This window comes from Gossypium hirsutum, chromosome D11 (genome assembly GCF_007990345.1).
Source record: "Gossypium hirsutum isolate 1008001.06 chromosome D11, Gossypium_hirsutum_v2.1, whole genome shotgun sequence".
NCBI classification, from domain to species: domain Eukaryota; kingdom Viridiplantae; phylum Streptophyta; class Magnoliopsida; order Malvales; family Malvaceae; genus Gossypium; species Gossypium hirsutum.
Window position 1 is genome coordinate 5,177,181 of NC_053447.1, and position 17,043 is coordinate 5,194,223.

Sequence of the window (17,043 nt, forward strand, 5' to 3'; positions counted from 1 at the left end):
TGAGAATACTAAACAATTTTTGATGTTTTTCTATATATTTGAGAAACATATTCCATTACACACCCAAACTTCAAATATGTATATACAGATAATTTAGGAAAAATGAAAAGGACAAAATAGCGTAGGCTAAGGCACTATCCCTTCATTCTCCAATGAAGATTTTGTTACAGATGAATATGATCATGATTGGCTAAACTTTCCTTGGGTTTACATTCTTGGAATTCTTATCATCTTAACTTTGCAATCAACATGATTCCTGGGGGGAATCAAGATGATGTTGGAATCCATTGATCTCCTTGAATGAAATTTTGGACTGAAAATGTATGTACATGCTGGGGTGGAATTTGAGTACTCCATGGAACTCTGTTCAATGGAATGGATCCAAGACCAGAATTCCCAAATTCTCCATAGAAGAGTGTTTTCAATGCAAAGTCGCCCTTCCATGGCATCCATCCATTCGGATTAATAAGTGCTTCCATAACACAATTTATAAAAACTGTCCTTGAATATTCCTTCCATGGCCTTCCCAAAAAGTTCTTGTGCACTTTAGGCTTGCTATAATAGTATCTCATGTATTCATCAGTTCCGTTGATCAAGCAGTTCTGGAAAACCAGACCAGTCGATTGAGCAGGATCAGTTCTACCATGAGCTGTCACAGCATTGTTCTCACCTTTTTCGGGTTTTACCTGCCGGGGAGCAACCAAAATTTCACAATCTTGGAACACCGAGGCAGAATTCCCGAAGATGAAGTCCACGTTCCCCTGAATACGGCACTTCCTGTAGAACTGGCGGAGGGAGTGAGCGTAGAGAGTATCTTGGTTGCCTAGGAATTCACAGTTCTCAATGACAGAAAGATCACTATCTGATCTAAAGGCTACGGCTTGGTGGGCATCAGGGCCTGCTGTGTTCCGGATTGTGAGTCCACTGGCCATAAATCCATCCCCAAGAACCCCTGCAACAGCCAAAGCTCAATCTACATTTGCAATAACCATGTATATACAGCCTAAAGAAAAGGGGATAAACCTCTGGATTAGCTAAGCGAACAAGACTTATTTGATGAGTTAAATAAGAGACTTTTACTCGAAATAGGCTTATGGGTACTACTACTATATATAAGCTCTGGGAAACCATGAAAGTCTAGAGGCAGTATCTTATCAAGCTCATTCATATATGTAAAACTGAGAATTCTTAAACAAAGTTAAATGTTTAACGTAAGTAGTGGAGGAGGGTAGTAGTACTCACCGACAGTAGCAGTCTCATAAGTGGTAAGTCCAGGCATCCCTGCATTTAAAGCACCCGCAATGATGGTTTTACCCATTCCATCCCCCAAAAAGACCACATTTTTCTTCTCCAGTGGCACCCTCACCGTTTCTTCGTACACACCTTCCTTTATATATATCACGAAACGGCGTGTACTCTCTGCATTTGCCGGTGCTGCGTTGACGGCCTCTTGCACCGTCTTGTAACACCCTCCGCTCCCGTCTTTACACACCGTTACGTCCGTCTTCAAGTTTGACGGTAAACCCCCGTTAAACCCCAGCTCCGTCCCACCCGACCCGTTCTCGTAGAACCCGTCCCGTTCCGTCTTGGGAGGGACCCACGCGGCTATGTCCTCCCCGATATTATCGTAGGCGACCATCATGCTCAACGCGTTGCTGCTGTGTTGCGTTAAAGAGTCCAAAAACGCCATCGTTTCACCGACCAATTTGGTGTCATTTACGTACTTGAGCGCGCTCCAACAATCGTATTGGTAGCAAAGGGCCGCGCTCATCCACGCACGAGCGTCCTTGATCTTGCCACGTGCCAGAGCGTCATTGGTCGATCTTATGCGGTAATCAGAATTAGAAAGGATGTTGAGACAGATGGCGGCGGCGTTAGAGCGGTTGAGGTTGCCTTTGGAGGAGTCGAGGATGGATTTCACCATGGATTGTCCGGTTTTGAGGTTATCGGAAGAGACGGAAATGGCGGATTGGATGAATTGGAGGGAGGTCGGATTAGGAGGGAGAAGAGAGGATCGCGAAAGGGAGGATTCGCAGGGTTGTGGGAAGCGAGTGGATTTGCAAGCAAGGCGGATTCGAGAGGAGTCAGAGGCGTAAACAGGGGAGTTATGAGGTGGGTGATGACTGGAAGAAGAGAAGATGAAGAAATGGGAGAGGGAAAGAAGGGAAAGGAGAAGAAAAGCAGACATGGATAGTGAGACAAGGAGAGAAGTGGAATTCCAGGGATTTCTTCTGGGATGTTTTTTGTGGGACTGGTGAGAAGGAGGTGGTGAAGATGAATGCATGGTTGGGGGGGGTATAAATATGATAAGGAGAGTTGATTAGGAATTTGGGAGTTGGGTAAAATTTGGAGATATGTGTTGGTTTGGAACGAAAGCGAATGAAATCACGAGAAGAGAAGAGTGAAAGGAGTCACGGGGCGCTTGGGAATGGGCAGGCCATGTTAGAGTTTGGAAGTTTGCCAATGGAAGCAGTGGAAGTGGAAATGGAAGGCGTGGCCATTTACTGTCAGTCACGAGATTGATTGGGTAGAAAAAGTAATCCCAAAGAAAAGAGGGAAAGCTTTTTGATGCGGTGAAACTAAATGGAATGAAGGTTAGGAAACGAGGAAAACTGTGGGCGTGGGGAAGGGGAGGGAAGGAATAAGGGGAATGAAATAAGAAAAAGCACATGGGAGATTCTTATATTAAACTGGGTAATCGGGTTCGGGTCTTACTGAATTCAAATACTACTGCCTACCCGACTCTGCCTGCTTTATATATCGCTTTCATCACACCAGTTGCCATGGGGATCGGCTTTCATTAACTAGTTAATTAAATTACATAATCACAATTTTATTAATAAATTAAATATGAAACCTATTTTAATCATTCATACATTTTAAATATTTTCTAAAGTTATTTTGATGATGAAAAAAATAATATGAAAAATACATTAATAGTTTTTTAAATAAACTTATTTTTAAAATTTTAATGAAAAATTATAGGTAAAGAGTTATTTTAGTGGTTTGAAATAATTATTAAGTTTTTATTAAATTCTGTGAAAAACTTAAATAATTTTAAGGGATTTTGAAGCTTATATAGTGACTATTAGAAGTACTCATGGGACTGGTTAGATTTAGATCGGGTCTAAGTATAATATTAACATATTTTATACTTGTTCAAGTCTGGTTTGACTCAAAATATGTACTTAAAATTTTGTCCAAATTCGACTATATTTACAAAAGACTAACCTAAGTCCAATTTAGGCAGCTCGTATTATATTTTAAATATTTTTAAAAAAATATTTATATAATCTTATTTTAATATTAATAATTTTTTTATTTATTAAAATTTTTTATATAATCATCTTAATATTATTTTAATGTTTACATAAGAGTAATATCATATACTTAGTATAGGTTTATTTTTTTAATTTGTTATAAATTATATAATATATAAAAATAACATAATATAAAATATTATAAATTTAAAAATGAGTTGATTTGAGTCAAACTCGGGCCTGAAATATTCAAACCCGAGCCCTCTCATATTTTAAACAGGCCTAAGTTTTTTGACTAAACCCATTTTTTAGGTCTAATTTTTTATCCGAGCCTTCTCAAATTTTGGATAAGCTAACTCAGCACATCAATATATATAGGAAATGATTTGAGAGATGATAAATAAAACAAAAATGGAATTGTAGTTTGATGATACATCAAAGCAAATCAAACACAAAGCGTGGTGGGTACTGTCACATGAATATACAAACCATGAAAAGGGAAACGCATTGATTGCTGAATTTATTCACATTTCTTTATTAAGGGTTTACAAATTTTCAAGCATCCATGCGAATGATACAGCGGATGCCCTCCCCAGCAAGCATGTAATCGAAGGCCTTGTTTATATCCCGGAATGCCACTTGATGCGTTATAAATTTCTCCAGCTCAAGCTCCTACATGCATCACAAAGAAATTACAAACATGAATGTTCTAAGTAGCCATCCAACATGTTAGAATTGGTTGACAACATGCTTTAACTCAGATTTGGTATTATATTCTAGGAATTAAGATTCAAAGTTTAGCTAGCGCCATATTTGTCCAGAAGTTTTAGGAAGGACTGATGTAGCTTACTTTGTTCATATACTTTTCCACCACCGAGGGAAGGTCGGACCGGGGCTTGTAGTTGCCAAAGAAGGTACCTTTCAGAGTCCTCTCATTCAAAAAATTTACGGGACGTGTTTTAAATGCATCATCTCTGTTAGGAACACCGACGAGTACCGCAACACCCCATCCCTGCACAAAAACCAAAAACATGGCCAAATGTGTCAAACATCACAATTTCTGTTATTTGCTTCGTTCTACTTCCTAATTTCTATCCAGTTTAGGCAAATGCATGAAGAAAGGGAATTACATCGTGAACACATTCAAATGCAGAGATCATGGTATTAATGTTTCCAGTACACTCGACGCTTCGATCAACTCCCCCATCTGTCATTTCAGCGAGCACCTGAAAATAAGGGAGTAAAATTTTGAGAATGAAGGGTTGTCTTCATTTAGTTTTACCTTGAAACCAATAGTTAGGGTTTTCACAAACCTCTTGAACCGGCTTGTTATGGTCTTTCGGGTTGACGAATTCAGTGCAACCAAATTTCTTAGCTGTTTAAGATACACCAAGGAAACTGAACATTAGACCAAGCATTTTAAAGACAATAAATCAACAAATTCCCTTCTGGGGTTTTTAACTTACCTTCCTCAAATCTGTTAGGATTCAGATCAACCCCAATAATCCTAGAAGCGCCTGCAATTCTAGCCCCTTCAGCAGCCTAATTATAAACACCACATCAACAATGTTATCCAAGTTAGCAGCAGCAGGGGCGAGGAAAAAAGTTACGAAACTTATTATGTTCCCACGCATTATTATTTTTCTTGAAATATCTATGTCCAAGAATGGCATTGGACACATGAAGCTAAGAATATAGCCTCCAAAATTTCCTCCATATACATTTTTAAAAAAATAACTTCGAGAAAACTGATCATAACCATGTGGAACACATCCCATATACGATACTCTGCTCAATTGTATGGAAGAAGGGATACTCACAGCGAGGCCTACTGCTCCCAGTCCAAAAATGGCCACAGTTGAACCTTTGGTGGGCTTTGCAACATTCAAGGTGGCACCAAGACCTCGAAAATGATTTAAAACTCCATTAAACTAACAGATTAGATGGAAAATGAAAATTTTAAATCAAGTAACAAATTGGTTCTTTTTTAAGACCTGTAGAGATGCCACAGCTGAGAATACAAACTTTGTCAAGAGGAGCGGCGGGATTGATTTTGGCAACACTGCCAACATGAGCAACAGTGTATTCACTGAAGGTGGATGTGCCAACGAAATGATAGATGGGTTTTCCATTAATGGAGAACCTGGTCTTGCCATCACTAAGCATCACCCCTCGGTCAGTGTTGATCCTTAGCAGGTCACACATGTTGCTTTCCTTGGACTTGCAATGACGACAGTTGCCGCATTCCCCGGTGAAGACCGGAAGCACATGGTCACCGGGTTTAAGGTGTGTCACACCCTCACCCACACTGTCAACAATCCTGTAAACAAAATAGTCAATAGAGTGATAAAAATATCTGGTTACCACACTAAATGGATACAGACACGCCCATTCATACCTAGGTTCAACAGATCCGACCAATCTGACATAGATCCCATGCAGATGCTGTTTAAAATAAAAAATATGCCTTGCTGAATTTATATGGAAATGGATCGGATAAGAGTTTGACTGTTGGACTCATTGATGATAGAGGTACTTAAAATGAAAAAAGGAAAAAAAAATTAGTGTTGAGCATACCCCCCAGCTTCATGACCAAATATACGAGGGAATAATGGAGTTTGGCCCTGTAAGATGACAATGATGAACAATATTAGTTTCCAAGTATGCGAGTAATGAGTATTGCTTTACAACGAGAATGCATCATGAGGAGGCACTTAACTAAAATACCTTGGCTTCCCAAAAGTAAACATCAGTGTGGCAGAGAGAGGTGAAGAGGATCTTCAGACGAACCTCCATTGCTTGTGGTGGTGCCACCTCCACTTCTTCAATCACTAGTGGCTTCCCGGCTTCCCATGCCACCGCAGCTACATGCAGTTGCAATGTATTTCAAAGAATAAGCATATACAATGACAAATGGTTTTCCTCAAAAACGAAGCATCAAAGTATGATGATAAAACCCTAAACACTCAAGTAAAAATCCAGAATGAAAATATACCTTTGCAACGAATGACCTGACCAGCAGTGCTTTGGGCAGACATATTTACTTGGCAAACTATCTGTTTTCTCCTTTTGGAAACCTGGAAAAATATTCTAGTAAATTGGGGTTTAGGAGCTTGGCATCTCTTAAAGTAAGAATCGAGGGGACTGATATTTTTACACGTCAAAGAAGCCTGTTTTGACGGGGCATTTGTAACAGACATATACATCGAATTCATGAACTAGAAGCAAGAATTCACCGAAGGGAAACGCTGTTTTTCTTTTGATCCGCAAAGCAAACGACGCCTAAAATTTATTTGTTTCCCGAACATGGGTTCGTGAATATGGTAGTATTTTAGTAGATTAATTCGAGGGGTTGAGGCAAGTGTGCAACTTTAAATTTAGCTAAAAGTGATCAGACGCTTGTTTCGGAATATCTGCCTTCTACCATTTTAGCCCGGACACGTGGTGGTCCTACGTACCCCTGTCGACTGAGTCCCTGTCATGCCTGACCATACTCAGAACTTACTATATGGACTTTTTCAACCATGCGCTCTATAAAATTTTAAGCATATCAATTGTTTTATCAAATTATATTTTTAAATATATATTTGATTTTGGTTTAATTGATATTATTATTTGTATATATAATATATCAATATAAAAAATTTCAACTCATATATAAGAATCAAAATTATCAAAATTTACATATAAAAAATACTTGTATATCCCGTCCTAAAATAGGTTAGGAGTTAGACTTATTAAACTTGAAAAATATATTTTAAATCTTTATCAATTGATTAATTGAAGAGAAATGGAATTGTAGTTTGATGATTCATCAAGGCAAAGGAACAGAAGCGTGGTGGTACTGTCTCATATAGTATACAGAGCATGAAAAAGGGAAACAACATTAAGATATGTATGATCGATGACGATTACAAATGAAGTTTGATAGGTTTCAAGTATCCATGCGAATAAGACAGCGGATGCCCTCCCCAGCAAGCATGTAATCGAAAGCCTTGTTTATATCTGAGAATGCCACTTCATGCGTTATAAATTTCTCCAGCTCAAGCTCCTGCATGTATCACATTACTCTTTCTGAGTTCATAACAAATTACAGAAATGAATGTTCTAAGTAGCCATCCAATTGCTAGCTGCATAATTGTCCAGAGTTTTTAGGAAGGAATGATGTAGCTTACTTTGTTCATGTACTTCTCCACAACTGAAGGAAGGTCGGACCGGGGCTTGTAGTTGCCAAAGAAGGTACCTTTCAGAGTCCTCTCGTTCAGAAAATTCACGGGATGTGTTTTAAAAGCATCATCTTTGTTCGGAACACCGACGAGTACGGCTACACCCCATCCCTGCATAAAAACAGAAAACATAGCCCAATGTGTCAAGCATTATTGTCTCTGTTCTTAGCTTCATTCTGCTTCCTAGGCAAAATGCATGAAGAAAGGGAATTACATCGTGGACACATTCAAAAGCAGAGATCATGGCATTGATGTTTCCCGTGCACTCAACGCTTCGATCAACTCCTCCATTTGTCATTTCAGCCAGCACCTGAAAATAAGGGAGTAAATTTTGGGAATGAAGTGTTGTATTTATTTAAATGTACATTACAGCCAAAAGTTATGGTTTTCAGTCACAGACCTCTTGAACTGGCTTGTCATAGTCTTTAGGGTTCACGAATTCATTGCATCCAAATTTCTTGGCTGTTTAAGATACACCGAGGAAACAAAACATTAGAGGAAGCATTTCAATTTTCAGGACAGTAAATCAACAACTCCCTTTTGGGATTCGTAGCTTACCTTCCTCAAATCTGTTAGGATTCAGATCGACTCCAATAATCCTAGAAGCGCCTGCAATTCTAGCCCCTTCAGCAGCCTAATTATAAACACCACATCAACCAGCAGCAGGGCCAAGGGGAAATAAATTATACGAAACTATGTTGGTTTAACTCTTTACTGATATCAATATATATATATATGAGAGGACTCTGAAGAAAGTGATACAATCATGTCGGACACTCACGTCCAAATTTGATTAAACATAGTATTGAAGAAGGGATACTCACAGCAAGGCCTACTGCTCCCAGTCCAAAAATGGCCACAGTTGAACCTTTGGTGGGCTTTGCAACATTCAAGATGGCACCAAGACCTCGAAAATTATTTAAAACTCCATTAAAACTAACATATTAAATAGAAAATGAAAATTCTGAATCAAGTAACAAATTGGTTTTGTTTAAGACCTGTAGAGATTCCACAGCTGAGAACAAAAATTTTGTCAAGAGGAGCGGCGGGATTGACTTTAGCAACACAACCAACATGCACAACAGTGTATTCACTGAAGGTGGATGTGCCAACAAAATGGTAGATGGGTTTTCCATTAATGGAGAACCTAGTCTTGCCATCACTAAGCATCACCCCTCGATCAGTGTTGATCCTTAGCAGGTCACACATGTTGCTTTCCTCGGACTTGCAGTGACGACAGTCGCCGCATTCCCCGGTGAAGACCGGAAGCACATGGTCCCCGGGCTTAAGGTCTGTCACACCCTCACCCAAACTCTCAACAACCCTGTCAATAGAGGGATAAAAATATCTAATTGAGTTGCTCAATTTATAGGGAAATGGATGGGATATGAGTTTAGGGCATACCCCCCAGCTTCATGACCAAATATACGAGGAAAGACTGGAGTTTGGCCCTGTAAGATGACAAATGATTGACCATATTAGTTTTCAAGTATGTTAATTGCTTCACAACGTGAACGAATCATGAGAGGCAATAAATTAATTAAATTACCTTGGCTTCCCAAAAGTAAACATCAGTGTGGCAGAGAGAGGTGAAGAGGATCTTCAGACGAACCTCCATTGCTTGCGGTGGTGCCACCTCCACTTCTTCAATCGTCAGTGCCCTCCCGGCCTCCCATGCCACCGCAGCTAGTTACAGTCGCAAAGTATTCCAATTTTTTTAAAATAAATAAACATATACAGTTGCACATAAACTCTTAAGTAAGATTCGAGAATCAAAGAGAAGAGATAAATGGAGAAAACAGAACCAAATGTACCTTTGCAACGAATGACCTGACCAGCAGTGCTTCGGGCTGACATATTTACTATGAAAAAGAAATTCTAATAAAGTTGTTTTTTAGCTTTCTCTTATAAAAGAAAATCGATGGGACTGGAGTTTTACACTTGGGGTATTTATATGATACAGAGATATATAAAGTTCATGAATGGGAAGAAACCGCCAAGTTCAGTTCCTTTATAATGTAAATATTTTTTAATTTTAAAATCTCACGCAACATTTTTAACAAAAAAAATTATACCAATGTAAATAAATCATTCAAAATTTTTAAATTAAAAAAATTCCGAATGTTAAACCTATTATAATTTTAAATTTTTATCTATAATTTAGGAAAAATAATTAATTAATAGCATGGCAAGTGGAACATGAATGTGAGAGGAGGCGACGACTGGCTCGGTGTCTTGTCTTCTTCCTTTATAGGACAACACCTGGTGGTCCAAACTCCAACGCAGTTTGATTTTTCATTTTCCAATACCGATCCTGTCATGCGTGACCAAAGCCTTCATTTAAAATATTACGCTTTATTTACTTTAGTGATTGCGGTGGCCATCTCATGTCATGTCCATCATTGGTTCCAGAAGTTTACTTATTTTTAAATTGGTTTAAATATGAAATAAATTCTTCTACTTTTTTATAAATTTTATTTTTAAAAATTTAGTTTCCTCATTTTTATATTTTAAATTTTGTTAATTTTAAATTTATTAATATTATTTTACAGGTTTGTGTAAAATATAATTATTTTAAGAAATCAATAAATACTCCCTTATTAAGTTAATAAACACTTTAAAATTTATTTCGAAGTAATATAACCTTACATTTCACTTAAGTAATAAATTAGAATATCGTAGATATTGCATATGATTTTATATGTTAATTTTATTTTTTAATATTTTATTTTAAAATTTTAGTGTAATGTATATTATTTAAATCGTTTAACATAATTAAAAATATTACAGAAATAGCAAATTTTAATCCTTTTAAAAAAAGTAATTTCATTAAAGTCTGAATGAAATAATAATGAAATTCAAACTCTTTTTAGTGATTTTTAACTACTAATTAAATGAAAATACCTAAATATTTAATATTAATGCACATATTTTGTAGTGTTAAGTTTTAGCTTTAAATTGAAAAAGTTTTATTAGAAAATAAATTAATTAAAATTTAAACATCTAGAATTTAATTGAATTAAAATTAAGTTTAAAATATTTAGCAAGTATTTGAATAAAAAAATATTATCACTCAGGCTTTTTTTTTAAAATAAACTTACATTTATTAATTAAAAATACATTATGTTTTACATATAATTGTATTAAATATAATGTAATCTATGATTTAATTTAATAATTATTAAACCTGATTATATTTTTATTGTTTTTAATTGAAATTTGATGAATACAAAAGATTAGAATAACAAGTAATTACTAATGGGTAAATTCATCTTTTTATTTAAAAATCAATTAATAAATAAATCATAGGAGGGTGAGTGGATATTTTTTCAAACAATTAAAATAATTTATCAATTCTAATTGGATTTGAATAACCCTAATTTTTTTATTTAGCCTTTTGAAATGAATTTATTAATTTTAAAACTAAAATATATCTAATTTAACAAATTCTTTGATCAAATAAGATTTTATTTATATATTAAAATTCTATTGAAATAAAATAAGTAAATGAAATTTAAAACCAACTTAATTATATTTGTAAATTGATTAATATTTGATATTGCAACTAAAAAAATTATTTTTATAAATAGTGTTACGTCCAAATTGATAACAATCTTTCATGATAAATCCACTAGAGTGAATTTAGAGATATTCTTTTGTGTTTCGTAGGTCTATTAAGGGGATAGACGTTAGCTACGAATTTTAAAGTTGCTCTATATTCAGGACGAGGATCAAACCCTTGACTATTAATTAAGGTAGAAGAAATCATTGTCATCTTATCTAACCCCATAATACTTAACTATATATGCGTGTGAATTAATATACTCTATTTGAAATAATTCAACTTTAAAAAAAATTAAATGTAGCTCTAAATCTCTTAAGCTTTAGCTTTAAATCTATACTCCTAACTAATAATATATATCTCTAATACTTTTGAACCAACGAAGTAAAATATATATATATTCTATATAAAATAATAACAATTACACATTAATTATAGTATCTTAAATTAGTGGGAAACATTAACTCTTCATAATTGACTTGCTATCACTAAAGGTATCTCCTGAAAAGTATGTGGATTGACAAGGAATTGCTTCATCGATTTGGCAAGAGCATGTGCTGTAACACCCCTAGCCCATATCCGTTGCCAGAACAGGGTTACGGATCATTATCGAAATATACAAATCAAATACAGACATTTCATATTATTTAACATGCATGTCAGAAATTATTCATAAAGTCCTTTATATGAGCCTTCGAGACCCAAAACATGCATTAGAAACAAGTCGGGACTAAACCGGGTACTTAGAGAATTTTTAGCAAAATTTCAAAATTTTTCCAATGTGAAAGGGACACACGCCCGTGTGGGCATTCAAAATAGGGCACACGACAGTGTCCAGCCCGTGTCTGTACCCATGTAACTCTCTAACTTAGGTCACAAAGCCAAGCCACACACCCGTGTGCTAGGCCGTGTGTCACACACGGCTGAGACACACGCCTGTGTCTCTGCTCGTGTGGACGAAAATAGGCCATTTCCAAGGCCACTTTTCTCACCCAAATTGTCTTCCACCTACAACAACACCTTAACACATTCTCAAGGCAATACCAATCATTCAAATTAAGCTAAAACCAAGTTTAGTACATATTATAACATCCTATATATCCAAGTATTCAATTTCCTCTAATTGAACCATTTCACATACATGCATATCTTACCAATTATACTAACTCAAATCAATTAATAATGAGCCTATATATTTTCCATCATTTAACCAATTCAAAGACTCATTAAACACATTAAGACCATATATAAACTCATCAAAACATGTCATTCACAAGCCATTCCAATGGCTAGTTACAACCAAACATTTACATTGCCATCATTGGTCATATTTAGCCTATACATGCCATTATAACCAAAATTAGTTTACTATATATATACCGAAAAGTTCGAGGGATAGTATGATGTGACTCCGACCAGCTTCCAACCTTTACGAGCCTCCAAGTACTATAAAACAGAGGAAATAAAACACAGTAAGTATTTAATTCTTAGTAAGTTCGTATAACAAGAAACTTATTTACCAATCATTTTCATTTAAATAAGCATACAAAATGCATCCAAGCAATTTGGCTAATAGCCTAAACACACAACTTCATCAAACATGTTAGTCATTTATTTCACATGAATATCAAGAATTATGTATGAGCTCATCAACATCAAATTTCCATGTATTTCGTATATATACAGATAACGTTTCACTTTGAATTAATATATTTTCTCATATCAGGATTTTGCCCGTTGAACCATTTAAAATATCGATGGATACCCAAGTAGTACACACGAAGTGTACAAACCTGAAATCCGTCAATTCATATTCGGGAATGCTCATGTGGGCACATAAACGGGAAGCTCTTTCCAGCTATATAACGGAAAAGCTCATGTGAGCCATGTAACGGGAAGTTTTGGAACAAATGTAATACCCCCTACCCGTATTCGTCGCCGGAATAGGGTATGAGGCATTATCGAATTTTACCAAATTAATTTCTCGTTATTACGAGTTAAATACTATTTATTTACCAAAACATGTCATGACGTCCCTTAGATGGGCCTTCGAAGCCCAAAACATACATTGACACCAAACCGGGATTAAATCGAAACCATAAGAATTTTTTTGCAAAATCCCAAAGTTTTTTTTTATGAACTCAATATAACCCCTTTATAAATATCTAACATTCCTTGCAATTTTAAACTGAGACCAATCCAAACCAACCAATCCATTTCAACATATTTTCAAGATAGATTCAAACATATCCATAAGATAACCTCATCACATACCAAAACCAAGATTTATTAGTCATACCAATGGCTAACATTACATTCATTTCACATTAACGTTTACTTTATTAGCTTATACATGCCATTGATTTCCAAAATAAAATTTTTTTATATACCGAAATCTTGAGGTTGATAGTGTGATACGTCTCCGACCGAATCCGACCTCCGAGCTCTTAACACTACAAAACAGGGGAAAAGGAAACAGGGTAAGCATTTTGTGCTTAGTAAGCTCATGTAACAAGAATTATACTTACCTAATATTTTCAATACAATGCAATAAACATTCAAACATCCATTCAATGCATTATTCCCCTAACATGCACAAACTCAACATTCAAGTTAGTCCAATAATTTCCATGTATCAATAATATATACCATGATTGATGAGCTCATTAATACCATGATTTTCATTCCCTTGTTATTTTTCCATATTTATCTCGTTCAATTTCTCGGAATTTTGATGGATTTTCAGGGGTACATTTTAGTGTACAAATCCAGGTCTGTCAATTTATATTCATGTGTGTACATTTCCATTTCAGAGAGCACACTCCCGCGAACCTCATTCTTAAAGCGGGATTACCAGTCCAGGCTAAATCCCCTGTAATATAAACTCATAGAGTATTGTCGGGATTACCAGACTAGGCTAAATCCCTTGCAATGACAATTACTCTAATGAGCTTGGATCTGAATTACCAGTCCAGGCTAAATTCAGACCCTAATTCGAATTACCCGTCTGGGCTAAATCAATTTTCCATATATTCTTCGGGAGAGCTATATCAGGATAGGATCACCCATCTGAGCTAGATCCTTTTTACGATCAATTCCTTTTCAGAAATCCATCTAATTTTCCTTTCATTCAACTGGGATTTATTTTTCCTTTTCATCAAGAATATCAATACTTCATCAATTATCATACAATAAACATCCAAATCATATTCACATCAATAAAAATATATTTCAAGCATTTAAGAATATAATTCAAGTTACACGAACTTACCTCGATACTTGTTCGTATACAAAAAGTCTACTAATCTCAAATTTTTTCTTTTCCTCGATCTAGCTTCTTATTTGAATTTTTTGGATTTAAATAAATAAATTTAATCATTAATTTAATACATTTCATGTTCATATGTAACATTCTCTATAATTCCATTATTATTTATAATTCATTCAGAGTTGTCTCTAAGGAGTCATAGTCACTAAATTATTTATATCTTGAACTACGGAACTCCAAATTAAGATCCGCTTGATTTTTCCAAAACTAAACTCACATATCTTCTTACCATAAAATTTTCAGAATTTATGGTTTAGTCAATAAGTACATTTAATTCTTTAAAATCATCCCTGTTATGCTGTCTGACATTTTCGACCCTTCTTCACTAAAAATTTATTTTCTCCTAGTATGGGATTCAAATGATGTTCCTGTTTGTTTCTATTAAAAATATACTTATTATAATTTTAAACATATAAATTTAAGCCCTTAATTATTTTTATCCAATTTTGATGATTTTCCAAAGTCAGAACAGGGGAACCCGAATTCATTCTGACCTTGTCTCAAAAATTTATTATATCTCATGATTTATAATTTCATTGATTACACCGTTTCTTATATGAGAAACTAGACTCAATAAGCTTTAATTCCATATTTTTTTCATCAACTAATTCGATTTTCACAATTTATGGTAATTTTTCAAAGTTATCCTATTGCTGCTGTCTAAAACTGTTTTAATGTAGGATGTTGATTACCATTTTTCCCCTAAGCTTTCAATAAATGATAATTTCGTCCCTGCTCAATTAACCTCTTAATTGAGCTGATTTTTCTCAATTAACACTTTATTCTATACTTTAAAATCTATCCTGAATGGACTCAACAGAAAGAACACAATTTGTCTCTACGATAACATTTATTCATTTTGCTTCCCATGTAAATTAAAGACCATCATAGATAACCCATAATTCAACTTACTCAACGTTACATCTCCCAATATTTCTTTCGATTCTTCAAAACCAATAAATTTTAATACTATTAAAATTAGATATCTTAATATAAATTTTTAACTCATGAAATAAAATAGATTTAAATAATCAACCTCTAAAAATTATCTATATGCTGTCAATACTATAATGCCTGAGTGTATTTTGTTCAGTTCAATTTTGGATTTACACTGAAATTAATTGAATCCAACCAAATTCATTTTTTATGTTTAATTTATATTAAGCTTTTCTTCTATAATAATATGAAAACAAATATTTTATATTTAAACCACGATAAATTAAATATTAAATATTACAAAATTATATTCAAAAAAATGTTTAGTAAATTTATAAAAATTAAGTATGAAATATAATTATATTTTTCGGATAAATGTAAAAGTTGATTTTCAAAATGTTATTTATTTTTTAGTTTTAACCTTTTTAATATAATATTTCATATTATTTTGGATAATCTTGAAAAATATTAAAAAAATAATTTTAATATCTCATTTTTAATAACTAAGTACCTACCTACTTATTTTAATTAATATTTTTTTGAAGAAATGGTATAATTAATCACTTAATTATTGCTGTGTTTTTATTATTATCATAAAAATATTAAAAATAAATTGTGACATATTGAATCGGGTTGAAGTAAGATATAGCTTTGACTTTTCGGGTGTTATTAAAAGGCACTAAATGAAGCATACAATTAAAGTAAAAATCGAATCACAAGTAGGGCCGTCCCTCTTGGAAAAATTTTCATTTAAGCCTTTAGAGTTTCTAAAATTTTAAATTAATAATGATAAAATTATACTTTGACTCTTCAAAAATAATAAAAAAATTGATTTAATATTTAAAAAATATAAAAATATAGATGGTTAAAATAATAAAATTATATTTTTTATACTATCGTAAAATTATACAATTTGATTCCATCCAAAAAATTTTTGAGATCAAATAAAATCTAGAGAATGTGGAAAAAAATCCCAGGTAAGAGCAGGGAAAGGTAATTTATTTTTTGGAATTAAAATTAAAATTTAAGTTTTCATATTAAGAATACAATTTAGGTGGTGTCTTACTATCGCATCTAACACTTATCTAAATATTCAAATAAGAAATATCAAATAAAAATAATTAGGGTAAACTATTAAAATAATCACTTTTGTTTACCTCAGATTACATTTTAATCACTGAGCTGTAAACTGCCATTAACGGTGTAACGATAAGCTGGCGTGACACGTTAAATCATCATTTCAAACAAAAATGTTAAGTTAAATTATATAGTTTAAATTTTTTCCTTTTATTTCTTTATTTTTCTTTTCTTCTTCCCCTTTAGTTTTGGCAAGTGGAACACATAGAAAAAAACATGTTAAAAAAGATGAAGAAGGGAGGAAAACAAAGGGAGAAGCAGAAGAGAATAAAAAAAAGAAAAAAAAAGGAAAGTTAAAAGAACAAAAAAAGTTAAATTACTCAAAATGAAAAAAAATATAGGGACCAATTGTATAATTTAACTTAAAATTTTATTTGAAATGATGATTTAACATGCCACGTCAGGTTACTATTACACCATTAAATATATCAAAAATATCAATCAACGGCTCAATAACTAAAATGTTACAACACGCTAATGTAAGTGACTAAAACGTAAAGTAACTAAAATGTAATATGAAGTAAATAAAAGTGACTAATTTGATAGTTTACCCAAAGTTGGATTGTAGCAAATTAAAGACATATTTTAGAAATT

The 17,043-nt window shown here is 33.8% G+C and overlaps 3 protein-coding genes across 4 annotated transcripts; all 3 read right to left on the reverse strand.

Annotated features, from left to right (window-relative positions):
• On the reverse strand, positions 1-2,652 carry LOC107911676 (probable pectinesterase/pectinesterase inhibitor 51). Its single transcript, XM_016839548.2, has 2 exons — positions 1,243-2,652; positions 1-952 (listed from the first exon to the last, which is right to left on the reverse strand). The coding sequence occupies exons 1-2, from the start codon at positions 2,282-2,284 to the stop codon at positions 267-269; spliced, it is 1,728 nt and encodes a 575-aa protein (XP_016695037.2). The 5' UTR covers positions 2,285-2,652; the 3' UTR covers positions 1-266.
• Positions 2,653-3,661: 1,009 nt separating this feature from the next.
• On the reverse strand, positions 3,662-6,608 carry LOC107911677 (alcohol dehydrogenase 1). Of its 2 annotated transcripts, XM_016839551.2 has the most exons (11): positions 6,256-6,608; positions 5,988-6,124; positions 5,838-5,884; positions 5,659-5,731; positions 5,255-5,580; positions 5,081-5,163; positions 4,727-4,802; positions 4,574-4,635; positions 4,391-4,486; positions 4,111-4,272; positions 3,662-3,932 (listed from the first exon to the last, which is right to left on the reverse strand). In XM_016839551.2, the coding sequence occupies exons 2-11, from the start codon at positions 6,008-6,010 to the stop codon at positions 3,816-3,818; spliced, it is 1,065 nt and encodes a 354-aa protein (XP_016695040.1). In that variant the 5' UTR covers positions 6,011-6,124; positions 6,256-6,608; the 3' UTR covers positions 3,662-3,815. The 2 variants fall into 2 exon arrangements, with proteins under 2 accessions (XP_016695040.1, XP_016695038.1); XM_016839549.2 differs by lacking the exon at positions 5,659-5,731 and having other exon boundaries at positions 6,256-6,607.
• Positions 6,609-7,040: 432 nt separating this feature from the next.
• Positions 7,041-9,465, reverse strand: LOC107911678 (alcohol dehydrogenase 1). Its single transcript, XM_016839552.2, has 10 exons — positions 9,301-9,465; positions 9,036-9,172; positions 8,891-8,937; positions 8,485-8,810; positions 8,311-8,393; positions 8,045-8,120; positions 7,887-7,948; positions 7,701-7,796; positions 7,436-7,597; positions 7,041-7,311 (listed from the first exon to the last, which is right to left on the reverse strand). Exons 1-10 carry the CDS (start codon positions 9,341-9,343, stop codon positions 7,195-7,197), a joined length of 1,149 nt encoding a protein of 382 aa, XP_016695041.1. The 5' UTR covers positions 9,344-9,465; the 3' UTR covers positions 7,041-7,194.
• Positions 9,466-17,043: the final 7,578 nt, after the last annotated feature.

Excerpts from the sequence above, each read along its gene's own strand:
- LOC107911678 (XM_016839552.2), bottom strand. The coding sequence starts at position 9,343 with ATGTCAGCCCGAAGCACTGCTGGTCAGGTCATTCGTTGCAAAG. Across the intron at positions 8,938-9,035 it reads TTTACTTTTGGGAAGCCAAG|GGCCAAACTCCAGTCTTTCC; the intron begins GTAATTTAATTA and ends GTCATCTTACAG. Across the intron at positions 7,598-7,700 it reads CTTTTGAATGTGTCCACGAT|GGATGGGGTGTAGCCGTACT; the intron begins GTAATTCCCTTT and ends GTTTTTATGCAG.
- LOC107911677 (XM_016839549.2), bottom strand. The coding sequence starts at position 6,475 with ATGAATTCGATGTATATGTCTGTTACAAATGCCCCGTCAAAACAGGCT. Across the intron at positions 4,636-4,726 it reads TCCTAACAGATTTGAGGAAG|CTAAGAAATTTGGTTGCACT; the intron begins GTAAGTTAAAAA and ends TATCTTAAACAG. Across the intron at positions 4,487-4,573 it reads ATAACAAGCCGGTTCAAGAG|GTGCTCGCTGAAATGACAGA; the intron begins GTTTGTGAAAAC and ends CCTTATTTTCAG.
- LOC107911676 (XM_016839548.2), bottom strand. The coding sequence starts at position 2,284 with ATGCATTCATCTTCACCACCTCCTTCTCACCAGTCCCACAAAAAACAT. Across the intron at positions 953-1,242 it reads TTATGAGACTGCTACTGTCG|GGGTTCTTGGGGATGGATTT; the intron begins GTGAGTACTACT and ends TGGCTGTTGCAG.